The sequence below is a fragment of the Colletotrichum karsti genome, assembly GCF_011947395.1.
Source record: "Colletotrichum karsti strain CkLH20 chromosome Unknown Scaffold2, whole genome shotgun sequence".
In the NCBI taxonomy this organism is placed as follows: Eukaryota; Fungi; Ascomycota; class Sordariomycetes; order Glomerellales; family Glomerellaceae; genus Colletotrichum; species Colletotrichum karsti.
Window position 1 is genome coordinate 204,257 of NW_024065902.1, and position 24,538 is coordinate 228,794.

At 51.8% G+C, this 24,538-nt stretch overlaps 9 protein-coding genes across 9 annotated transcripts; 7 read left to right on the forward strand and 2 right to left on the reverse strand.

Moving 5' to 3' along the window:
* Positions 1-1,441: 1,441 nt before the first annotated feature.
* On the forward strand, positions 1,442-5,386 carry CkaCkLH20_00605 (killer toxin subunits alpha/beta; the record flags this gene model as incomplete). Its single annotated transcript, XM_038883325.1, has 2 exons — positions 1,442-3,639; positions 3,703-5,386. 2 exons carry the CDS (start codon positions 1,442-1,444, stop codon positions 5,384-5,386), a joined length of 3,882 nt encoding a protein of 1,293 aa, XP_038750920.1.
* An 860-nt stretch (positions 5,387-6,246) lies between these two features.
* Positions 6,247-6,726, forward strand: CkaCkLH20_00606 (uncharacterized protein; the record flags this gene model as incomplete). The annotated part of the gene is made up of 3 exons (XM_038883326.1): positions 6,247-6,431; positions 6,521-6,548; positions 6,610-6,726. The coding sequence occupies 3 exons, from the start codon at positions 6,247-6,249 to the stop codon at positions 6,724-6,726; spliced, it is 330 nt and encodes a 109-aa protein (XP_038750921.1).
* Positions 6,727-7,875: 1,149 nt separating this feature from the next.
* Positions 7,876-11,994, forward strand: CkaCkLH20_00607 (FAD binding domain-containing protein; the record flags this gene model as incomplete). The annotated part of the gene is made up of 7 exons (XM_038883327.1): positions 7,876-8,026; positions 8,169-8,260; positions 8,321-8,706; positions 8,759-8,841; positions 10,522-10,652; positions 10,722-11,806; positions 11,865-11,994. 7 exons carry the CDS (start codon positions 7,876-7,878, stop codon positions 11,992-11,994), a joined length of 2,058 nt encoding a protein of 685 aa, XP_038750922.1.
* Positions 11,995-12,180: 186 nt separating this feature from the next.
* CkaCkLH20_00608 (amino acid permease) lies at positions 12,181-14,031 on the reverse strand (the record flags this gene model as incomplete). Its single annotated transcript, XM_038883328.1, has 6 exons — positions 12,181-12,491; positions 12,556-13,289; positions 13,346-13,415; positions 13,472-13,576; positions 13,650-13,821; positions 13,900-14,031. 6 exons carry the CDS (start codon positions 14,029-14,031, stop codon positions 12,181-12,183), a joined length of 1,524 nt encoding a protein of 507 aa, XP_038750923.1.
* An 851-nt stretch (positions 14,032-14,882) lies between these two features.
* Positions 14,883-16,291, reverse strand: CkaCkLH20_00609 (uncharacterized protein; the record flags this gene model as incomplete). Its single annotated transcript, XM_038883329.1, has 2 exons — positions 14,883-15,003; positions 16,080-16,291. 2 exons carry the CDS (start codon positions 16,289-16,291, stop codon positions 14,883-14,885), a joined length of 333 nt encoding a protein of 110 aa, XP_038750924.1.
* Positions 16,292-16,808: 517 nt separating this feature from the next.
* Positions 16,809-19,118, forward strand: CkaCkLH20_00610 (copper amine oxidase; the record flags this gene model as incomplete). Its single annotated transcript, XM_038883330.1, has 4 exons — positions 16,809-17,285; positions 17,404-17,752; positions 17,806-17,970; positions 18,019-19,118. The coding sequence occupies 4 exons, from the start codon at positions 16,809-16,811 to the stop codon at positions 19,116-19,118; spliced, it is 2,091 nt and encodes a 696-aa protein (XP_038750925.1).
* Positions 19,119-20,019: 901 nt separating this feature from the next.
* CkaCkLH20_00611 (uncharacterized protein) lies at positions 20,020-20,906 on the forward strand (the record flags this gene model as incomplete). Its single annotated transcript, XM_038883331.1, has 3 exons — positions 20,020-20,268; positions 20,355-20,672; positions 20,727-20,906. The coding sequence occupies 3 exons, from the start codon at positions 20,020-20,022 to the stop codon at positions 20,904-20,906; spliced, it is 747 nt and encodes a 248-aa protein (XP_038750926.1).
* Positions 20,907-21,442: 536 nt separating this feature from the next.
* Positions 21,443-22,228, forward strand: CkaCkLH20_00612 (uncharacterized protein; the record flags this gene model as incomplete). Its single annotated transcript, XM_038883332.1, has 1 exon — positions 21,443-22,228. One exon carries the CDS (start codon positions 21,443-21,445, stop codon positions 22,226-22,228), a length of 786 nt encoding a protein of 261 aa, XP_038750927.1.
* A 1,137-nt stretch (positions 22,229-23,365) lies between these two features.
* On the forward strand, positions 23,366-24,197 carry CkaCkLH20_00613 (glycosyl hydrolase family 61; the record flags this gene model as incomplete). The annotated part of the gene is made up of 3 exons (XM_038883333.1): positions 23,366-23,984; positions 24,041-24,082; positions 24,142-24,197. The coding sequence occupies 3 exons, from the start codon at positions 23,366-23,368 to the stop codon at positions 24,195-24,197; spliced, it is 717 nt and encodes a 238-aa protein (XP_038750928.1).
* Between the last annotated feature and the right edge of the window lie 341 nt (positions 24,198-24,538).

Here is a 24,538-nt window from a genome sequence, read left to right on the forward strand (position 1 = left end):
GAGGCAATATTCCAGTGAACATCAACTTCGGTCAAGCCTGGTGCCCAACCACCTTCCCGAGATATCTATCATTCGGCTTAGAAATGAGTGTATTCACGCAGACACAAAAGTTCTTCCGTACCCGTATTGTGCTGTCTAACCTAGAAGTCAGGTGAACGATAGTAGTTTGGTGAACATGAAGTCGATGACATTCCAGACCTTGGGTTGCCACCATACCTGACAATTACATGTACGACCTTCCTTTAACGGATCGCCAGTTGCGAAAATTGCTTCCTCCTACGATGCATGGTGGCGAATGGCATGTTAAGCTTATTGTATTTTCATTAGTCCCGGTAAGCTTAATCTCGCGGATAAGCAATGCAACCTTAAGATTACTATGCCTAGCCATTTAAGGTCAATCGATCACAACTAGTCTACTGCAAGACAAGCAATATAGGCTTCCGCCTCAGGGCCAGATCTCCGGAGGATCAGCTGGCCTGCGCCCGGCCACGAGCTGTTCGGACCTTAATCATCTAGTCAGGGGCAATATGGACCTAACGGCCTCACGGCCCGTCGAGCATGGGTTGCCGGGCGGACTGAAAGACCAGGTCGTCTCTTAGGATGAACTTCGCAAACTTGGTGTGACTGTCACATTTAGCCGGAAGATAGCTATTTTCAATCCCTCTTGGCAGCTGACAACCCTCCTGGTACATGATTGTCTCTAGGAACGGCACCAATTGACATCAACTGTGCCTCATTGCAACTTGCCAAGCCCGCTATGCCTGCAGGCATGGAGCACATGATGGAGTCGACTTCGATGTTTTCCATCGAGTGAGAATCACATCATCTTACGTCTCACATTCCCGATCAAGAGAAATTCGGTCCAGGCTTGAGTCCACGACGCAGCCTCATACTTCCTACCTGTCTTTCAACGCAGCCAACCAGAGATCAATCCTGGATTATTCGACGCGACTGAATAAAACTTTCTTCTATACAACGAAACTCTGATATCTTGCTCAGTGAGCCCGTATAAGTCAAGGTCGGTCAGTCTATCGAGTGCGAGTAACATACCCAAGTCTCGTTTCCTCCTTAAAATATCAGGTCGCTAAGTGTATTAGCTCGCATCACATTCTTTACATATTAGACCCTTTTTCGGAAAACATCTGCAAGCTTCTTCTTTTGCGTTGCCGTCGACCTATTCAGTATGGGAGGCCACAGTCTCCTTGCCTTCACGAGAGGCTGGCTAGGTCTCTCTGTTTTACTGGCACCAACACTCGTTACAGCAGCCTCGACCTTTGATTTCGAGACCTTTCCACCCCCCGCATTTGGGCGAAAGCCAACTTTTCGAGATCTTTGCCCTGTTCCTTGCTCAGAGGCAGGGCCCACAAGCTTCTCATGGTCGGTCGTTCCATCGACCACGGCTCTCAGGAGTTGCAACGAAACTCTACTCTTCGAGTCTTCCCTGCAATACTCCATCACTGCCACCAACAAGGAGAACACTCTTAGAGCCTGCAGCGTCCCAGATACTCCTTCCAAGAGGGCCCCAATTGCAGACTCGAAGTACGGTCCTCCGTGTCTGGCTACTGCAAAGCTTCGCTCTGCCAAGGCGGATGTTGAGGTCAGCTGGGATGGAGAGACTGTCAACAACGGGAAATCATCAGATATCATTGATGCACTTTTCCAATTGCAGAAGAACGTCGCCGAAGACCCAAATTGCGACGCGATAGCTCTGCTCGCAAAGTCCGGTGATGCCGTCGTCGGTGTCTGGGTTGGTAGGCAGATACAGAAGGCCTCTGCTGCTGGCCTGTTTGAGTCGTTCATTGAGATGATTCAATCTCGAGAATCAGCACTCCCAAAGAAGGCAGCCGCCCAGATCTGCGCACCGGCTTCGAAGAAGCCAACCAGTCAGAGCTTTGGTGTTTTCTACGACGCCACTGGCAAGATTGATGATGTCTTCTCTGCGATTCAAGGCTGGTCCAGGGGTAACTGTCTGTCAGCTCTTGGTCAGACTGAGACTTGGGCAGAGCAAAACTTGAGCATCATTCCCGCCTCAGCCCTGAGCATGGGAGCCGACAACGCCTTGGCTGGAGTTGGGAACTCGACCTACACAAACTCAACCTCATCGTTGACTGTGAGCAAGGCGACCTCTAGCGCAGCATCGCAATCACCAGCTACCTCACCATCTGCCTCGGTAGAAGCTGTAAAAGTCACTGACAAGGAGCTTGTCTCGAGGGATGAGTGCCATGCTGTCAAGATTGAGCCCACAGACAGCTGCCACAGCATTGCAACGCAGAAGTGTGGCATTAAACTTCAAGACCTCTACAAATTCAACGGTGGGGACTCTCAGTTTTGCAACAAACTCCAAGCTGGCAGCTTCGCCTGTTGCTCGGAAGGAGCTAAGCCACAGCGCCGGATGGCTCTTATGGCCAGCGAATGCAAGTATGTCCAGGTTGAGCAAGACGACACTTGCTGGTCCATCGCCCAAGAATGCGGTATCACAGAGAAGAAGCTCTACGAGTACAACGGCGGGAGCGATGCTTTCTGCAACAACCTGAAGCTTCGTTCAGCCGTATGTTGCAGCTCTGGAGACAAGCCGGACCTGAAACCAAAAGACAACGCCGATGGATCGTGCTCTGTCTACGTCGTGCAGAAAGAGGACGTATGTTTCTCTATTGCCGACCAACACTTGCTCACTGTCACGGAGCTCATCAACTTCAACAAGGGCAAGACCTGGGGTTGGGGAGGCTGTGACACCATTCAACCACTCCAGAAGATCTGTGTCAGTGGTGGGTCGCCGCCAATGCCCGCGGCCATCGAGAACGCCCAGTGCGGTCCGCAGAAGCCCGGCACAGAGAGACCCAAGAGCGGGAACATAACTGACCTTAATCCTTGTCCTTTGAATGTCTGCTGCAACATCTGGGGGCAATGTGGTACAACGAAGGACTTCTGCATCGACACCAAGGTGGATAATACTCCAGGAACAGCCAAGAATGGGACATATGGCTGCATATCCAACTGCGGCATGGATATCGTCAACAACAAGGTTGGACCAGCCAAGTTCCAGACTCTTGCTTACTTTGAAGGCTGGAACTTCAACCGCCCCTGTCTGAATATGGATGTCGAAGACATACCTGACGGCAACGACATCATTCACTTTGCCTTTGGCTGGATTAGCGAAGACTTCCAAATCAGTGCCGGCGCTGATGTCAAAGAACAGTTCGACAAGTTCGTCAAGATGAAATCCGGGTTCAAGAAGGTCATTTCATTCGGTGGCTGGGCATTCTCCAACGAACCGGCCACCAGTCACATCATTCGCAACGCGGTCAAGCCAGAGAACGCCGTCAAGTTCGCAACCAACGTTGTCAACTTCGTCACTTCGAATGGCTTAGATGGTGTCGACTTTGACTGGGAGTACCCTGGCGCCGACGACATTGAGGGTAGTCAGCCTGGTACACCAGAGGACGGGAAGAACTACCTTGCTTTCCTGCAGTTGGTGAAGAGAAGGCTTCCATCTGGCAAGACTCTCGCCATTGCCGCACCAGCTTCTTACTGGTATCTCAAGGGATTCCCAATCGACGACATCTCCAAGGTCGTTGACTACATCGTGTACATGACCTACGATCTTCACGGCCAATGGGATGTGGGCAACAAGTGGGCTTCGTAAGTGCTCTTTTTTCAGACATAAACTCGATCACGAATAATCTCTGACGTATGACTCTTTAGTGATGGCTGCGAAGGCGGCAACTGTCTCCGTTCGCATATCAACAGCACGCTCACGCATAGTTCACTGTCGATGATTACGAAAGCGGGTGTCCCCTCGAACAAAATATTCGTTGGCGTCAGCAGCTATGGTCGAAGCTTCAAGATGTCCAAGTTTGGTTGCGAAGGTCCAGACTGCACTTTCCTAGGCGGCCGCAATGATTCGCCTGCTAAGCACGGTAGATGTACGGACACTGGAGGCTACATCGCCGACGCGGAGATGATGCAGATTATGAACCTTGCAGACCAAGGGTTTGACGGCAGCGAGTACCACACCTACTGGGACGAAGAGTCTGACTCGGACATCTTCGTCTACGACGAGGTCGAGTGGGTTTCGTGGATGAGTCCGGTCACCAAGGATCGACGCAAGGGTGAATACAAAGGACTTAACATGGCTGGCACCACCGACTGGGCCATCGATCTTGGTCGAGACGTGGGCACGTCCAACAAAGAGACGAGCGAGCTCGACTGGGACCTGATGGACCTCACCTTCGACTGCAAGTTTGAAACAACCTACTCTTCACTAGACGACCTGGACAAAGCATCCGGTGACATGCATCCTATATGCGCATCTATGCACGCTATTGAAGTGCTGGGAGAGATGCTTAAGCACTCGCTCGACGGTTACGATGCTGCTGCTGACGGATATGACGGCCTTTTCGACTTCTACAAAGACTACATCATCAAGACACTGGAAGGTCGCCTGGTCAACATCATGCTCGCCTCAAAAGAGGACGGCGGTCGTGGTGACGAGTTTTTCAACTGTTTCGCAGTACAGGGTGGCATCTACGCCAAGCGAAGCGATGCTTCAAAGGCCACTTGCTCCGACCTGCCTGAAGGCCAGCCTTTGGATGACTACGTCTACTGGTTTGAGCTTAAGGACAAGGAGGGTTGGGAGAAGGCGCTTGGAGAGGAGGGCATTCTCGCCGAATGGATCAAGTACGATCTCAGGGAGGTCAAAGACGACGGCGGGTGCCAACCGCAAGGAACTTCCATTTGTCTCTACAAGAACACCTACTTCCACGACTTCCCTGTGCCCATTGAGCACTCGAAGATCGAGGTGCCTGATCCGAAAGAAATCATCAAGATGGCCAGAGAGAACATGGACAACATTACCTCGACGTTCGACGATGTCTTCATTTCCATCGGGCTGGAAGATTGGAACGAAGGCTACGAGAATGCTGTTGAGGTTCTTTCGGTACCAGTCTTCATGCTGGAAGATGCCGTCGCGTCGATGAAGGAGGTAAAGGATATCGGAAAGGATTGGAAGGAAGAACAAGAAAAGAATCTTATTTTGAAGATCATCGAAGGCGTTCTATTCCTTCTGGCCTTTGTGGGCCCCATTGTTGGCACTTTGGGGAGAGTTGGCGGTGCAATTGCTCGTCTGGTTTCAGCTCTTGAAGGAGCTGCTGGCGTTGGCTTGGGCATCTACAGCATCATCGAAGATCCAACCACGGCGCCTCTTGCTATCTTGATGATGGTTATGGGCGAGCTTGGTGGTGCAGCCGGCAAGAGGGGCCAGTTCGCTGGCTTGAACAAGAAGAAAAATGACATGACCTCGAAGGAGAAGGACAACATGGGCGCCTCGTATTCCAAGAACACGCCCAAGGTCCAGTCCATCATGGGCAAGTCGTGTGGGAAGAAGTAAAGGTGACCGGTCCATAAAGACTGATGAGAGTCTGAATGATGTCATTTTAGTTTGCTCAATCCTAGCCTTTAATGCTTCGCTTTCTGTTACAGTTCCGTGGATGCTGCGTTACCAAGAAGCATCGAAATCTCTTCGAACATCGTGACACGGATCAATGCCATGAAGATAATAGAAACTTCCAGGCTGCTTCTCTATCATACCTTCGAACCTTCAAATCGTGGCCTATGTACCAATATTTCAAGAAAAGCAGCCTTTTCATGCTTATTTTCAGCCGCAAGCTCCTTCTGGGGCTTCTGTTGTTTGTATTTCTTTGGGGTATTTGAATTTACATCATACTATGCCGAGGTTCATTATTCGTCTGATTATAGGATTTCCTGCATTGACTATGACGCCGACTAAAACCATCCGGAAAATACAGTCAGCCCTAAAAGTCCGTCAGACTTCAGCCCATGAGATACCAACTTCATTAAAATGAAGCTTACGTGGGGTCTGCAGCTAAAGTCTTACCATACCTCCAGCTCCCTGTTTGGTCGTTCTGCAGTTCGAAGTGCACGTCTCATTAGGAGCAATCCATTGGGAGAGTACGGATAAAAACGCAGTCAAGGTCTACCTGTTACTTCAATCGCAGCGTGGCATGCATGTGATCGGAATATTGAGTTACCGCAATTGACCATATCATGACATCAGATGTTTCGTGGGTTGAGCGGTCGTCCCCATCGGACATGATAATAACTAAGTTCCCGAAGTGATATAAGACACTGCAGCTGACCATTCCACGCTGTCGCCCAACTCTCTTCCTCTCCCAGATTCTTCACATCCCTTCTTGGTACGAAGATTGATTACGTTTTTCGTCGCCCACAATGTCGCAACAGAAAACAGAGACGGCCTTCTATATCACAGTCTACTTGAATCCTGATAAACTTCAAGACTGGTTCGAAGCTAGCAAGCCTGTTTTTGAGAAAGTCAAAGCAGAGAATGGCCTCGTGTTCTTCGAGATGTACCAGGTTCCGGATACGCCGGGAACTGTCTGTTGGGTCGAGAAATGGTAAGATACTATATAGCAACCGGGGACTTGGTGGTTGCCTTGTCTCGATATCTATTACAGTTCTCAGCTGTTGCTAACTCGAATCTTAGGTCTCAGCCGCTTGACTGGCTGATGCAGGTTGGTAGCCGTCCATTTCGTCTTGTTGCTAGACAGATGTTCTAACGTGATGTGGGTGCAGAATCAGATGAACAAGGACTACTACAAGGATTACTTCTCGGCGACCGAGGCCATGTACACTAAACCGCGCGAGGTGAAGGTACTTAGCCCTGTTGGTCCTCCGTTCTGCCACTCGTAATCCTGATGGTTCATACTGCACGAAGGAAGCGGCAAGGCATCTGCGGGACGGGCGGTCTCACGAATTTCACTCTCGCTCGCTAGTTCAGAGCTTTGCCGGCAAGGATGGCAGAGGCTCCCTTTGGTTACGCGTTTGTCCCATTACTAAGTTATGCCATTTTTCACAGCCTTCTCTGTAGCGAACCGCTGGGAATTCGGAATTAGTGTTTTCAGATTGCGATACGTATGCTTGGTTTAAGTATTCGCCATACCAGTCTACGGCGGGTAATAGTCACAAATAAGCCATAATATAAGGTTACTCTATGCGACACGTTTGCGGTCAGTGTTTCTGAGCAATGGTGGACAGTCAAATATTCCCGACAACCAACCCCTTTGTCATTGGCAGGTTATTTAGGCTTAATATCGACAGCATCTACATTATCGAGAATTGTTATTGTAACAATCAGAATGAAAACGCTTTGTCTTGTCCTGGAATCCTTGGCCGAAAGGAAAGCGATCAGCTTGTCCATCAGGACACGGAGTTGCATTCCGTGTGCTCCGGCCGGCATCATGCCCCACCCGGGGAGAACGTGAGGTCCGGGCGTTCGCGGCCTCCCGCAACAGTTTGCAGACATGGTTGCTGGAACATTGTTGAACTTGGGCATTGAGTCACGTATTCATATCTTCCAAGGCTCTTATTACAATCAACCAGCCCCCGTCGCAGCGCAAAGCCGGCGCATGGGATAGCCTGGATAGATTCCAGCCGCGGAAAAATGTTTCTTGCGGCACCACCCCGAGCAGCTCATGTTGAGGCCACCCCGTTTTCCTAGCTGTAACAACAATGAAAGCACCTGGATTGCGACATAGGATGCAGACAAATGCCATGTCAGCATAGTAAGCAGGCAAAGGAAAAACCTCGACAGTGACGAACTGCGCGGATGAGAAGCGAAACGACGTCTTTGCGACGGACGGTGATCAGGTTTCTTCCCGTTGTCGGAAACCGGGCACATACTTCTTTTAGCACCCCGCGAGAAGACCGCAAAGAACTGGCCTGCGTTTGAGAAGCCGCCAAGCGCGCTGTTCTCAGATCAAGAATCGACTATCGAAGAGGTTTTCTCCATCGACGAGCAGGGAGCTGCTCGAGTGAGTCGAGTCGCCCGGTATGGCGATAATGAACCACAACTACACCAAGGACCAAATGATTGGTCTCGCTTTGGGATTTATGATTATCCCATCAATTTTCTACGCTTTTCGTATTTGGGCGAAGCTGCTCGTCAAGCGCTTCGCGTGGGATGATTACCTGGCAGGATTGGCGCTCGTCAGTTTTTTGTCTGCAATCTCGACTTCAGTGAACTGACCGCGAGATAACGGTAGCTTGTTTCCATCACTTGTTGCATTCTGCAATTAACTAGTATGCCTGAGCGCCTTGCATCTCTGTCTGCTCAGGATTGACGCTCTTATCAGCGGCCACCTACGGACATTTGGGCCAACATCAGCCTACGTTTCCCGACGGCTCACCGATCATGGACGATCCAGGACTGATCCTGTTTGAAGAGGTGAGGTTGATTTCAATGCACCTATACGTGGACCATGCTAACAACCGCTTTTCCGCTTAGACGAAGTTTGCCTTGAACATGATATCCATCCTCGGATTAGGGCTCGTCAAAGCCTCGATACTAGTGCTTTACCGCAGTCTTTTCCCCAGCAACCGCTTTCAATACGTTGTAAACGGTGCTCTAGCCTTTGTCTTTGGATGGACTGTCAGCTTCTTCTTCTCCCATCTTTTTACTTGCTACCCAATTACCGTGTTCATCGAGCCGTACTACGGAAACTCTTGTGTCCAGACAGTGCCTATGTTCTTGGCATTACTGTACACTGACGTCTTTGCTGACTTTACTATTCTGTTGTTGCCGATCCCGATGGTGCTCAGGGTTAGAATGCCCCTGAAGAAGAAACTGGCGGTTATTGGAATGCTAGGATTGGGCGCTGCGCATGTTTCGAAGTCTTTGAAGCTTCACAATACCGTAAAACATAACTAACATTCAGTGATACAGGGTTTGTGCCGTAAGCGTCACGAGAGTTGTGGCGACATTTTCTATTGCTGAAGAATACATCAAGCACCCTAACGACGTTATATGTAAGACAACACTCACCCACTGGGTCAACTAGATAGTGGTCTAGTCGGATTGTCTCCTGACCTTCGCTCATAGATTACACCGCTCCTGTATTCTTCTGGACTAATATTGAGCTTTCACTTGCCATTGTCTGTGCATGTCTTCCCACAATGCGGCCAATCTACCTCTACTTCTTCCCAAAGCCCGCCGCCACCGGAAATACTTCATATCGGTATGGCTCATCGACACGTTATGGAGCCGGTAAAAGAAGTCTTAGAACGCCACCCTGTGAGGAGTTAGATGAGCTGGAGCTGACTCGTCCTGATGGGTTGGCCAGGTTAGATTCACTGGGGGAACATGACATTGTAAGGGAGACAACCATACACCAAACGATTGAGCCATTGGATAGCTCTAGCACCGCCAACCTGAGAGGGAACAGTTTCGGATTTTGATAGAACCGAGTGTCACTGATCATTTGTTTGCGGTTTAATTTACAAGTTATGTCGATGTGTGTCACCTCCTGATCATTCGGCCTATCCTGTCTCTTTGCCGATGATGCGATTTACATTGGCAACCTGAAATATGACTTCTCCTAGCAAAGTAGACGGATCCATGAAGAAATTGCAGCTGAATGTTGTATTCCACAACAAATGCAATATGCCGCGCAATGCAATGCAGCCACCTTTAGTATTCTGGTCAATATCTCGTCATGTGACTCATGTCCAACGAGTACATATGTTTTATTCCACAAGATGCGTGATTAACTTCATGCTTCTCTAATCAAACCGAACAAAGCCTGACTCCTTCGCCTAAGGCCTGGAAATTTCGGGCTTTGAGTAGGAATAGAAATTATTGCGCCTATTCAAGAATCAAGCGATAAACCGGAGCACGGGAAAATGAGGGTTTGCTCTACAGCTACTCTCGCTTGTTCTTAGCTGGCTCTTTTCCTACAAAGGGTTGCTTTAAGTTCAATCGTGGTTAAAATAGCCTCGATATCCACAACATGGGGGAGGGGCAGTGGGGAGAGAATAGTTCTGGTCAGGGAAGAGGGCGTTTCCTGCGAAACGATATCGCGAGTGGCTCGGAACAAGACTCAATCAGCCGGTGAGCTCCACATACGGCCTGAAGACCCTCACACTTCACAATGACCTTGCTTTTGCTGGGTGACGCAATTTCGGACCCCGGGGAATGTAACGCTGCGTTGGCTATGTACGTTGGTTCAGCCAACGGTCCCATTGGTGTCGTTCGGACTGGCGTCGTACGATTGAATAATCGGACTTGTCTCCGCATATTAAACCAGTACACAAGCCCTGAAATATTACCGTGTGATTCGGGATGGATAAGACAATTGCCCTTGCTTGCCCAGCCACCTGTAGATACACTGCGAACCCCAACACAATCGGCAATTGATTCTTCAGCTGCGTATGGGTAGGCGAATCGGACTCAGCCGGGGCTTCAGGGGACCTCTGTGGCCGGCCATCCCACGCGGAAAAACCTGAGAACACCCTCAGAAACCCTTAAGATCTCAACCCCATCCTTCCATGCATAATTTCCTTGGCTCTCACCGCTTCTCGTTGACGATCACTTGACGTTGTAACCGCGCACACTCTCGTTTTCTACTATCATGCGGCTCCTACTCGCGGGTGTACAGTTCCTATCCTTGGTAGCAGCAGCTATCATTGATATCAGTGCTCGGTCTGTAGCCGATGACTTGCTCAACCTCGTGTCAACATCGCCGGTGGCCGTCGAGGTTCGAGAGCGATGGAGTGACTTCGATCTACCCACGTCCTCTGTGGTCGTCAATGCGACTTGCGAAGAGGACCTGAAAGCTGTGGTGAGTCAAATTCGTGCTTCCGCAAATAATATGCTGTGCTCTCGGCGCTCATATTTTCTTATCACATAGGTCAAATACTGTTCACAAAATGGCGTGCCATTTCTCCCTCAAAACGGAGGCAACGGTTGGGCAGCAGGACAATTCAACTTGGGCACAACCGGAGTCCTTATCAACTTGGCCGGTCTCAACCAGGTCAACATCAGTGCAGACAAGAAGACGGCCACCATTGGCGGAGGAGCCCTCATCGGCGATGTCATCGCCACAGCTGATACTGCTGGCGTTTTGATTCAGACGGGTAACTGCAATTGCGTTGGAGCCCTCGGAGCAGCTCTAGGTGGTGGTTATGGAAACATCATGGGAGAACATGGCTTCGCTGTTGACAACATCCTTGAATTGAGAGTCGTCACGGCTACAGGAGAAGCTCTCACTGCCTCGAAAACCTCCAATCCAGACCTGTTCTGGGCCCTTCGTGGCGCTGCGCCCAACTTCGGCATCGTCATGCAGGCTACAGTCAACGCTTTCCCAGTCGCCGACCGCACGTCTTGGATCATGTCTCTCACCTTTGATCCTTCGAAGGTCGCCGATGTTGCCCAGGCAATCCAGGACCTTCCTCTGCTACCGCAGCAGGTCGTCTATCTTGTTCTCACCAACTCCGGCGACGCGCTGAACACGCCGGCAGTTCTCGTTACGGGATTCCTCCGTGAAGGGACTGAGGAACAGGGCCGGGAAGCATTCGCACCCCTCTATGACCTTGGACCGCTCACCAACTCCAGCGCTGTCACACCCTATACGCAGTGGAACGCCGCGAACGACAACTTCTGCGCCCGTGGGGGTCGCAAGCCTGCTTTCAGCACGACCATCAATAACATGAAACCAGACACCTGGCCTGAAATCTGGTCTCTTTACACGAGCTTCCAGAATAAGTCGACGGCGCAGAACTCAGCTGTGTTGATTGAGCGATACAACTTGACTACGGCCAAGTCATTGCCCACTGGATCCGCTGCAATGCAGGATGAACTCCGTCAGGAAGCCTTCGCACAGGCTATTGTCATTCCATGGTACGAGGAAGAATCACTGGATACCGAGGCGCTGGCCTTTGGCTCCAAGGTCAGAGACATCTGGAGCTTTTTATCAAGTGCAACAGTCAACCCCACGTAAGCAATTCTCTTATGCTCCTCAACGTTAACACATGCGCTTACTGATTGGATATAGGTACGTTAACTTTGCCCATGGCGATGAGGAGCTTCAAGCAATCTATGGATCCAGCTTGGATAAGCTCAAGACACTGAAAAAGCAGTATGATCCTACTGGTGTCTTTGGCCAGTGGTTTAAGATTCAATGACGGCATAGGAGCTTATATGCATGCAAAGGCACAACGTGGCTCCCGCCAGGTATTGTTCAAATGGGTCAAGGAAAGGTTTCTCTAAAGTGCATATGTTTCCGTGAAATGGAGATACTACATGCCTGTGTAAACATTAATAAGCCTATGTTAACCTGACACCTCTCCTGTTACAAATTGGCATCTACACTAGATGATCATTCTCGCGTTCCCCAGGTCAATCTCCTTGAGATGAACCAACTTCGTCCTCTTCGCAATCTTCCAACCGACTGCTAAAATGATGAAGAGCAACACCACGATATAATTCTGAAAGAAAGCCTCGACATCCCACGGCGCAAACGCTGTCCAACCTTGGAAGAAGATGAAGAACGTGTTCCCAGCGAGTCCCAAATAGGCGCAGAACCGCCAAGCGGGAGCCTGGAAAGGTAGGACGTCGGCACTGATGTTCTGAGCAGCCAACGCCATACGCAAGCGGATATGATTAAGTGAGATGAGCCCCCCTGTGAGGAACACTGGTCAGTCATTGCCGAGGGAGGACATTGCCGAAGAAGACAAAGTACTTACAAGTGATGAAGGTCGCAACACCGGTAATGGAAATAATCCAGGTGTACACAACACCAGCGCCTGACGACAAGTTGAGAAGAGATAGAAACCCAATGAGATTCATGGCAATCAAGGACACGATTGGGACGCCCTTTTTCGTCGTCCACGCGAAGATCTTCGGCGCCTGCCCCTCCTGTGCAAGCCCGTAAAGCGTGCGGGAACCGACGTAGAGCGCGGCATTGATCGCGGAGAACATCGTGACCAAAATGATTGCGTTGACCACGTGTGCTCCGGCAGTTGCCCCGACCCTCGTGAAGGCAATGACGAACGGTGACCGAGCCGTCTTGCTAGACGCGGACAGCAGGTTCGGGTCGTTATACGGGACCGTGATAGTGAGAAAGAAGATGCCCAGCAGGAAGATACCGCAGATGCGCCAGAGGACGGACTTGACTGCCTTGGGGACGTCGCGTTGGGGGTTGGACGACTCTCCTGCGGTCAATCCAATCATCTCCGTGCCGCTGTACTGCAAAGCAGCGAAGACAAAGACCTGGAAGACGCCCTTGGCGCCGTTCGCAAACGCGCCTGGGTCGTGGTAGAATTTGAAGCCAATCTTCTCGCCGCCAATGACGCCGGATGTTATAAGGATCGCACAGAGGAAGAAGGCAAAGATGGCGACGACTTTGATGAGAGCCAGCCAGAACTCTGCTTCACCGAAGGACTTGACGCCGAGGAGGGTGAACGCGAGGAAGAACCACCTGGGTAATCAGTTGTTAGTGGGACTTTGGAAGCCGAGGGTAGGATGGTTACTTACCAAAAGATCAGAATCCACCCCCATCTTGGCAAAGCCGTTTCCCAGTACGTCAGTACAAGTCCAAGATTGTCTGTTGATTAGCGAAGGTCAGCCGAAAACCTCTAATACGACAGTCGGAGCACTCACTGTACTCTGCGATTATGATTCCGGCCCATAACAGCCAATAGTTCCAACCGAGCGCAAAGCCGACTGCTGGGTCGACAAAAGTGGAGGTGTAGTGCGTAAAAGAGCCTGAGAACCGCAACCAACCGTTAGCAACTCGGATGGCAAGGTAAGAAGTCAGAAAGGGGTTCAAGAAACAAACCTGACAAAGGAATGAAAGCGCCGAGTTCGCCCAAAGACTGCATAACAGCCCAAAGCAGCACGCCGACAACTGCAAAGCAGAGTAGAAGACCAGCTGGGCCAGCATTCGTTAAACCCGTGCCCATTCCCACAAAGTAACCTGGCCCAATAACACCACCAATAGCCAACATCATCTGCATGGCGGCACCAACAGCACCGAGTTAGCCCACAAACACGGCGCAATATATTGGGTCTCGGCAGGTTAAGCGTACCAAGTGACGGCCTGACAGACCGCGATGCAGGCCGGGGCCTCCTCCGGTCGTAGTTGCGGTCTCCCCATCGTGGGCGGTTGAGGTATGCTTCAGGGCGTTGTCGTCCTTTGACTCGGCTTTCAAGTCCGCCATTTTTCGACAATTGACAATACAGTAACAGAAAGAGTGAAATAGCATACGATCTCAGCAACTCGGTTTTCAATTTCCGACCTGGGTCAGATCGTGGATGTATATACCATCACCCCAATACCAGGCATCGCTAACAGAAGATACTTCGGGCCGAGTCAAATCACAACCGTGCGTTCAAAGTCGCAAGTCTAGGGCGCGGATAAGGGGCCGGATTGTGGTGGGCCGCCACAAGCCATTTGGGCCGAGTCATATCTGGGAAATCGCGGGGTTGAGAGATACAGCCGGCAGATCCCTGGTTCTCGAGTGGCTGCTGACGTTTGTAATAATTCCCTTCTGATAGGGGATATTCCATTGACTAATTGCCTGTTAGATATGGGACATCTCAATCAATCAAAGCTTGGTTCCATGTATGAACGATCGTTGTCTTTTTTCTGGACACCAAAGCTCCCAGCTGAATGATTGAGCGCGAAGAAAGGCTCACGTGTCCAGTTGACAAAGTCATCCAGCAGAGTAACGAATACATGCGACAGCCTCATGGCTATCTTCTTGAATCTCGCAAGTTCTGGCACAATAAGTTCGCAGCCTATGTCGACGAAGGACTTCCCGTCGTCGACGCGTATGTTGGCGAATCTCGTATTGAAGAAAGAATAGGTGGTTTAAGACATGAATGCATCATAAAGTCATTTCTATCTCTTGCTTATAATACTTGTGATAAATAACAATTGCAACTGAAAGGTTGCTATGAAGAAAGATATTCCACATCAGGTGGTGTTCACAGCTTGCAATATTGAAAATAATTTGATCGGTCTAAGCGAATGAGCCTCTGCCGCGTACATTCGCACGCGACTGCGATCTCATCGACTGAGCTTCAGCTTGTTGCTCGAACTGTCTGAGGGCACCGGACTCCTGCTGGTGATGGTGGTGATGGTGGTGGTGATGGTGATGGTGGTAATGATGGTGGTGATGTACCACTTGCTGAGGTGCAGTGGGGTATCTGAACAGATCTGACGGCAGACTCTGGCCGAAGTCGTCGGTGAAAAGCTGCAAGTATTGGGACGGAGGCGCGAAAGCGCCGCTGTTGTGAGTCGAAGAACCAGACGTAGCCAGGAGGTCAAAATCGGTCGTGTCTATTGTTGAGCTTGTGGATTGTGGTGGCCTTGTGTTTCGTGCTCTATTTGAGGTGCGGGGAGCATTCTGGCGATTCGAGACAGCTATGTTGGGTATGCTGTCCCATGCTGCCCTCGGTGGCGTTGAGGCACAATCTGAGCTGTCTGATGAAGCCCCGTTGAAGTCTTGGTGATGGGTGGTGTCTGTATTGCCGAGCATGTCCAGGCTGACCACACCGCTCTGATTGGGAAGTTGTGATGGTCCGGGTAGAGCATTGAATGACTCCGGATCAGCTGCGAAGCCGATATTTTCGTCGCCCAGACCGGCACTGGTGTCCATCATGCTTGAGGTGAGACTGTCTAGATGAACTTGACTTCGCAAGTCAGTTTCAGCGCCAGTTGTTGTTGTGACCAGGTCAGGAGTCTCCGGGGAGACAGCGTTATCGCTTCCCGACATCTGGCAGGCTGTGGATGACGGCGTGCTAGTGTCGGGTGATCCTTTGGAATGTTTGGATAAGGCTCTCCACCTGTTGCGACAGGTAAGAGGAGGGCGACCAGGGAGTTTGGCAGATATGGCGGACCACCTGTGTCCGAGGGAATGAACTCCTTCCCTCAGGATATCGTCTTCCCTGGGACTCCAATGGCAGAGGCGATCCTTGGCTTGGGGGTTGAGTATATCGTTGTATCTTTTAGCACATTGGTCGTCTTTCCTGCCAGGAATGAGAATAGCTGAGCACAGGACATGTCAGTTCATGAACCACCTGCAACTGATTAGTGTGGACGTTGAGTCGTACCGATGTCATGCCAGGCGGGGCCTAGTCGTGCATATGCTGATAGCAGGACTTGATCTTCTTGAGCCGTCCATCTGCCTTTCCGAAGAGATGGATCGAGTGAATGGAACCAGCGTTTGCGACAGTCCTTCATATCAGGTGAGCTTGGTCGTACAATGCGTCCAGATACTCGAGAGAGCTGACCTTTGCTGTGCGGTCTTGCAAGCCAGCAGCAATGTCTTTCCACTTCCCCTGCGGACCCCTTGCGTCACCGTAGTGGGCGACAAGGGCCTTGAGTATCGCGTCCTCGGCGGGTGACCAGATCCTCCGCGGTCGAGTACCGGCGTTGGCAGCTGGAGAGCGGGGGGACGAGTCCTCGTGAGACATGACGTGCGAGAAGGGGGTAATCGTCGGTATATGTGACAAGCCACGGCGACGGAATTGAGCGCCATCAACCAGCTTTGAATCTGTCCTCAGCAAGCCAAAAGCAGACCAAGCCGGTCCCTCGGTGTACGTGACTGTGACTATCTCTGGTGGAGGCCCCTATTTTCCCGCCTGACACCTTATCTCTACCGCCTCCGCAGTTTCTTTCGGAGCGTCCCCGCATTCTAGTAGGTGGAGCCCGCATTCCACGCTTCCCGATGCTTTTGACTCGGCCCAACACCGACAAGGGTCAACGGTGATTGGCGACGAGAATCCACAATGGCGGACCCATCTGACCCGGCCGGGGAGGCCGTGTCATGCCGATCCGGACGGCCGACCGAGTCGTCTTTGACTCGGCTTCGGCATGCGTTCGAGGATATAAGCGAATATTTGGGACGAAATGGGAGCCCTCCTTTTGCCTGGTTCATCATCATTCGTTCTTCCTTCCTTTTCATGCTCTTTAGTTCCGAAAGCTACCATCATGTCTTCTTCAGAGCACCTTCACCCTCTTGACCCGGCCACCGCCGAGGAGATCCAGATCGCCACAGATTTGGTCAAGACGCTCTTCTATGGCATTCCTCTTCATTTCAAGGCCGCTGGCCTCGATGAGCCCCCGAAACAGGAGATGGTGGCTTACCTCAAGGCAGAGCACGCCGGCCAGCCTCTCCCGGAAATCCCTCGTCGCATCTTTGCGATATGGTACATCAAGCGCACTCCTCGTTTGTTCGAGGGTGTCATTGACGTTACCAACAAGCGGGTGGTTCAGCACGAGGAGTTGCCTAGGGATTTCCATGGCCCCGTCGACCGTGTTGAACTCAACGAAGCTGCTCAGGTGGTCATGGCCAATGCTGATGTCCACAAAGAGCTTGAGCGTCTGAAGATTGAGAGGTCCAACGTGGTTCTCGATCCTTGGGACTATGGTGTTGATGGTATTGACACCCAAGAGCGTATGACACAGGTAAAGTCCCCATACCACCGCCCTTAATCTCGCCGCTCTCAATTACCCCTGGTTTTCCCACTTTCGCATCGTCCACACTGTTTTTCTCTCGGAATTTAGCATTCTAACATGTTGGCAGGTTTTCATGTACATGAAGAACCCAAAGAACAACGATGTCGACTCATCACACTATTCCTTCCCTCTGGACTTCATGGTCATTGTCGATCTTTGTGCCATGAAGGTCAAGAAGATCATCCGACTACCCCTAGGAGCCGACGAGAGCACGACAGAGGGAATGGATGACATTGCACACCGCGAGACCGACCCCGCCGAGCCGGAGTACGACCATCGTCTGCAAAAGAACCCTCCTCGCACATCCTTGAAGCCGTACAATGTCATTCAGCCCGAGGGTGCATCCTTCACTGTAAAGGGCCATCTGATCGAGTGGGAGAAGTGGCGCTTCCGTGTCGGTTTCAACTGGCGCGAAGGTATGTTTCTGCTGAAATCGCAGACCAAATGACGCCGTACTGACTTGATGCAGGTCTCACACTTCACGATCTTCATTTCATGGATAGAAGCACATTCTACCGCCTGTCTTTGTCCGAGATGTTTGTCCCATACGGAGACCCTCGCAGCCCCATCTACCGCAAGGGCGCCTTCGACCTCGGCAACGTTGGTGCTGGAGTTACCGCGAACAACCTTCAACGTAAGTCTCTCATCACCTGGTCTAGAAAGGGTTACTGACAGATCTTAGTGGGATGTGACTGCCTGGGCACCATCAAGTACATCAGCGGCTGCGTTGTTTCTGCAGACGGCAGTCCCGCTCCGCGACCCAACGCCATCTGCATCCACGAGATCGACAACGGCATCCAGTGGAAGCACACCAACCACCGCACCGGCAAGGCCACCGTTGTGCGCAAGAGACAACTCGTTCTCCAGCAGATCATCACCGTCGCCAATTACGAGTACATCTTCGCATGGATCCTCGATCAGTCAGGCGAGATCTCCTTCGAGACCAGAGCGACCGGTATTCTGTCAACGCAGCCCATCGACAAGGACTCCAAGGTGCCGTGGGGCACCCGTGTTGCCGACGGCGTCATGGCTCCTTACCACCAGCACCTCTTCAACGTGCGCATCGACCCCGCCGTCGACGGCCACCAGAACACCTTCACATATACCGACTCTGTCCCGATGCCCTGGGACCAGAAGCTTAACCCCCTGGGAACCGGCTACGTCAGCAAGGAAACTCCCGTCATCCGCGCCGGCCCCGTTGAGGATAGTCTCAAGGATGGTCGCGTCTTCAAAATCGTCAACGAGAACATCCAGAACCCCGTTTCTCTAACGCCGGTGGGCTACAAGCTGGTCCCGATCCGCTCGCAAATGCTTCTCGCGCAGCCGGGCTCGTGGCACTGGCGGCGCTCCGAGTTCTGCGAGGCCCCGATCTGGGTCACCAAGTACAAGGACCGCCAGCTCTTCCCGGCTGGTGACTACACCAACCAAGGTCTCGGCGGCACCGGCATCAAGTCATGGACCAAAGAGCGCGACCACATCCCCAACGACGACATCGTCATCTGGCATACCTTCGGCTTCACGCACAACCCGCGGGTGGAAGATTTCCCCATCATGCCCGCCGAGATTGCCCAGTTCCATCTGAAGCCTTACAACTTCTGCCAGTACAATCCCACGAATGACGTACCGCCCTCGAGCCAGGCCTTCAACAAGAGCACGTTGTATGAGGAGTCCAAGACGGGCTCGTGCTGCGGCACTGATACCCCTGCTGGGTCGGCTTCCAGCAAGGGTGATGGCGAGAGCCCGTTCGTAAAGGTCACTCTACCTACCAACACAAAGGCTTAGGATGGGAGTTGTATCTGATTGGAGGCGAGGCAAAGTAGATTCGAGGCGGAGGATTCGTTGTAAATAATGACAATGTTGCAAGTTAAACCTGAGTTCCAGACGGCTTTCTGACCTTGATCTTTCCCAAGTTCATGCACGGACCTTGATACCTTCAAAATCAAAAGCTCGAAGGATCAAAATGACTCCATCCAACCTTGGTCCGTGCACTCAACTGGCTATCTCACTCGTCAAAAGCAGGCTTGTGTCTCTCGATTCTCAAACGGCGCAGCAAAGGTCCTTCTGTCGGAACCAACACCGATGAATCTGCTGACGCTTCACAGAACATCATTTCATGTTCATTGGCTTGAATTGAGAATCTGCCTCCACTTTCCACTCCATCTTAATGGTACGTATCTATTGGGCGTCTTTCCTGCAGGCAAGAAAAAACGTATCTCTCTATCCTTGGCTTGCAGTATTCCATCCAATCCAACGATAGCTTCAGTCTCCAAATTGGTCTTCGAATGGAGGCAGTGGAGATAAAACAGCGAATCAATAACGAGCTCTCAGTGCCATCCCTGTCTCTGACTTGGAGTACGTATCTTTGAGCAGCGGCTGTGAAGCGGCCTGCGGCATGGACAGTCCCTCAATGAGTTGGAAATCAGCAGTCTAGCTGCCTGCAACGCCTTTCCTGATCTCTTCCCCTTGGATATAAGAAAGTCATATTCACGCTTCCAATTTTCAAAGCTCTTTACTCTTCAAACTGTCCATCTTCAAGCCCTCAGATCGTCTCATCTCATCTCATTTTCACTTACAACAACATACAAGCCTTACTTCCTGGGTTTTACAGGTCTGAACGCCGTCGACCTTGATATCAACTTGAATTTTCCGTCCATCTATCACGTCGCAACTTTCTACACTCAACATGTTCTTTCAATGGCATACCGCTGTCATCGTCATCGCTCGCCTCCTTCACCTTGGTCACCTTGCCTACTGCCAGACTTCTGGTAATCCTTCAACCTCAACCTCCTTAGAACGTCCTTCTTCTACAGATGAAGTTATGAATGGTGTCATGAAGAATGTATGGAATAAAGAGTTCGTCCCCAAGTTCGAAGAGCTCGACCTCGACTGGGATATGATGGAAAGAGTCGCAGCTGAGCGTCAATATCTTATAGTAAGTTCAATACTTCCAGGATCCAAATCGCTTTTACCTTTCGACTTCATGTTAAAGCCGATGGTTGCTAACTCTATTTCGATTAGTCCACCTTGGTCCTTAAGGGGGCAAAGGATGCTTACAAGCTTGTCTGGAGAGCCGATGAAGCATTCGTCCACCAACTCAGTCCTCTCCGAGACACCCAGCTCACATTCCGAGAACTCATCGACATCGCCGACGACGAATCGCTCACCACTATATACGCATCTTTTCTAGCTGCACCCCTCGATACCGAGGAAGAGAAGACGGCCGCCCGCGCCGCTCTGTGCAGGGTTTGGAGCAGGCCTTCTAATTGCTCCCTCAAGGGCAGGCCGAATTACTTCGAGTTTCAGGACGCATCGGCGAGGCTCTTCGCAACAGTCGGGGTAAGTCATTTCATTCATCTTGTGTCGAGTCATGTCTCTAATACTGGATTTCAGAAGGTTTGGGCGCCCGATCACCCGGAAAAGGCTGAGAAGTTTTTCCGCAGACTGCTGGGGTTTGGGGACGTCGGTGAGGAGTCCCAGAAATTCGAGGAGCTGAAGGTCATGGCGGCGGATGAGCCTTTGCTGAAGAAGGCTCTTGACGACTTCATTTATGAGTTCAATGTACCGTATTAGAGGCTAGGGTCACTTCTCAACTGCGCAGCTTGATAGTGGGGTTGAGACTGTTCTGGACCTTTCTGTTCCAGCGGCGCCAACATATCGATGTTTCCATATATCGGCTGCGTTATCTTAGGATTTGGTCTTTTCTTCTTGCAATAACATCGTTATCGTCAATGTCGTTGTATTGTTGGTTGCACTCACGTACATCCGCGAATAGTTGGCCACATTCCCAAGGTAAACTCCTTGAATTTCCTTTCTGCGGCTTTGTTGGACTGCTGCTCTCTTGCGTCGTCCTTGTTGTCTTTAACTCCTGTGAAATGGCTGGAGACACAATAGTTGTTGGTGCGCATTTTGGCAACGCGGATGGTTGGTTGGCTGGGATCAGAAAACTTGGCGTTGGAACCATCCAGGGAGGTTTCCATTGATGGCGCTAAACCTCTCTTCGGAAAGCCCCTGAACGGCTGACTCCAAGGGAAGCGTCTCTCATCGGCTCCTGAAGCATTGTAGCAACCGACTCGCTCTTTACATAAATTTCACTTCTAATGCGGCTAATGGCCTCGTCGTCTACAATGTGGCCGAAGGCCTTTTCGAAGCCCATGCCGACCATCACCAGCCGCTACCTTCTGCGCCAGCAGGCCTCGGCTCAAGTCATCACCCATCGGCCGTTTGGTGCACCCTTCACAATCACCCCACCGCAGCTGCGTTTGCAAACGCATGCTTTCTCCCAGCGGCATTTGACATCCTTCTCGATGCGGCCTGTTCCGCAAGAGCCACCACCCAAATCCATCAGCGGCGAGGACTGGGAAGCCCTCTCGCCCGAGGCGAAGATCCAGTGGCTCGGAGACGATAAATGGGGCTGGGTCGTCTACCGCTGCTCTTACGCCAAAGAGTTCGACGGTGCCTGGGGAGACCTCAAGCGCCGCATCACGCAAGGCATGCGTGGGGCTATCGCCAGGTCAGACGCACCCTACATTGCACAGACGATGGACTTCGTGTTTGTTGAAGACCCATTGCTGGAGGGTGCTTCGGTCCACGAGCTGAGACGTCGCTTTCAGACATGGGCTCGCGAGAACAATACTACGAGCATCGACATGGAAGACGAGAAGCAGGGTTCGCGGGGCTCAAGGTACGAGTTCTTTCTCAGGGTCGATGGCGAGGGGTTGTGGAACGGCTATGTTGGTCTTGTTCGGGGCTGGCCTTGTTCTCCTGGAAGTGAGGACTGGATGAAGATCAGGGCTGGGGCGGTTGCTCCTGCGCTCTACATCATGCTGGATGATCCCGAGGTGTGGTACGCGTATTATACGCCGCCAGAAATAGGGGTGTGTGGTGCGTTGTAGTAGTTTCGTACCACAGGTCTACCGTCTCTCGGATATACACCCTAGATGATCCTGATTGGATAAAGACAGAGTTCATCAGACTTCGAGATCACTCTGGCGACCACCTTCTTAAGGCCGTCGAAATCCATGCTCGGCCACGGTAGTGTAGTTCCAAGAAATCAATGGTCTCCAAGCTGTTGAACAGAAACTCTCAATTGGGTTGACACTGCCATGAGTCTCCTTATCATCTGGCTTGTATCAAAAGGGATGGTGAGACTGCCGAAAACGCTACGGTCCTCAGAATAAGCAATTTCTACCTAGATTTAAGCAGCGTAATTTCCGAAGGAGTCGTTGCTTGCATCTTATATGTAAGGAACCTCCAAGTTGAAGCCCTCGATGAGTCCATCAATTCCCAGTCAACCACAAGCCACCTAATACCACCCGCATATTCTATGCCTTTAATTTGTCTATGTCGCTGTCATGACCCTCCAGCAGATCGCGGCAATCGTTAGAAAGATGGTTCATCACAATCCGAAGTTGACCCAGCCACCTGAGACGCAATAAGCCAACGTCGCAGAGAAGAGCCGAACAACTCGACTGCAACGAATCAAACCGCCGGGTTTTAATGAAAGCCCAGAGCCCTGGGTCACCCCGGACGGGAACGTCGGTAAACGAGCCGCCCAACATCACTCTATTTCCCGGACCATCATCCTCCGCGCGATCCACCCGGAACCATCACCGGATCCTTCCCAGCCCGTCCAGGGCGGTCCAATTCGCCCAGACGTCGCAGCGGACCAACAAACATCAAACACCACGGCCAGACGCCAGCCAGAACGAAGCATCGCGGCCGGCCCTTCGCCGCCATGGCGGTCTTGGCTCGCGAGGTCACCTGGTTCCAGCGCAACCCATCCCGTCCCTCCCACGTCGCCACCGGCCGGCTTGACTCTCCGGCACGAAGAAGGGAAACTCGACGAAAAGGGTAGCAAGCAATATGGTCGGTTTTCATCTATATATACCATCTCCATATCGAACCGCATGTTGATCACTCCACCCCTCGCCCATCTCGCAGATCAACCACTCTCTCCCCAACTACAGTCCTCTCTTTCTGAAACCACAACACTCATTCCCTTCCCACATACCCACCGCTCCCTCCCGACAATGAAGTTCCTCCTCCCCCTCCTGACCGCCTCCGCCGCGAGCGCGCACACGATCTTCTCCTCCCTCGAGGCCGGCGGCGTCAACAACGGCGTCGGCAACGGCGTCCGCGTCCCCTCCTACAACGGCCCCATCGAGGACGTCACCTCCAACTCCATGGCCTGCAACGGCGCGCCCAACCCGACCTCGCCCACCTCCAAGGTCATCACCGTCACCGCCGGCCAGAGCGTCACCGCCGTCTGGCGCTACATGCTCAACAGCGCCGGCTCCGCGCCCGCCGACATCATGGACAGCTCCCACAAGGGCCCCACCATCGCCTACCTCAAGAAGGTCGGCGACGCCACGTCCGACTCGGGCGTCGGCGGCGGCTGGTTCAAGATCCAGGAGGACGGCCTCAGCAACGGCGTCTGGGGCACCGAGAAGGTCATCAACGGACAGGGGAAACACTCCATCAAGATCCCCGCGTGCATCGCCCCGGGCCAGTACCTCCTCCGCGCGGAGATGATTGCGCTCCACGGCGCGGGCAGCTACCCCGGCGCGCAGTTCTACATGGAGTGCGCCCAGATCAACGTCGTTGGCGGCACTGGTGCTAAGACGCCCGCCAACACCGTCAGCTTCCCTGGTAAGTAGACCTCTAATCCGCGGGTTGAGCATAGTAGTTCTAACAGATCAAAACAGGTGCTTACAAGGGATCTGACCCCGGCGTCACCATCAACATCTGTAAGTCATAAATCCTCGGGATCATCCACGCAAACTGCATGCTAACATGTCTTCTGCAGACTACCCTGTCGTCACGTCCTACACGATCCCGGGACCCGCGCTCTTCACCTGCTAGATGCATTGAACTGCAACCAGGCACAGGAGGAACTTTGAAAAGCTCTGCGGGAGCATTCAGTCGTTTGAATAGCATTCTTAGACTAGGTCGAGCTTGTCTTGCCTAGAATTCTTGTACATAGTTACCATAACTGTCAATACGTCTTTCCACACGAAGTGGGTTTTGCGCAACTACTTATACTTGAAAGGAAGCAACACAAGCAGTCAAACGAAGAAACGACAAAGAATGCATCGTCGCTCAGGGGAGAGCCTCGATATGCGGAGGAAAAAAAAACAAAGTAGGTAGTAGAAAAAAGAGGAAACAAGATCGTTGTGGTGAGTCAGTAGCCCAAAAAGCAAAAA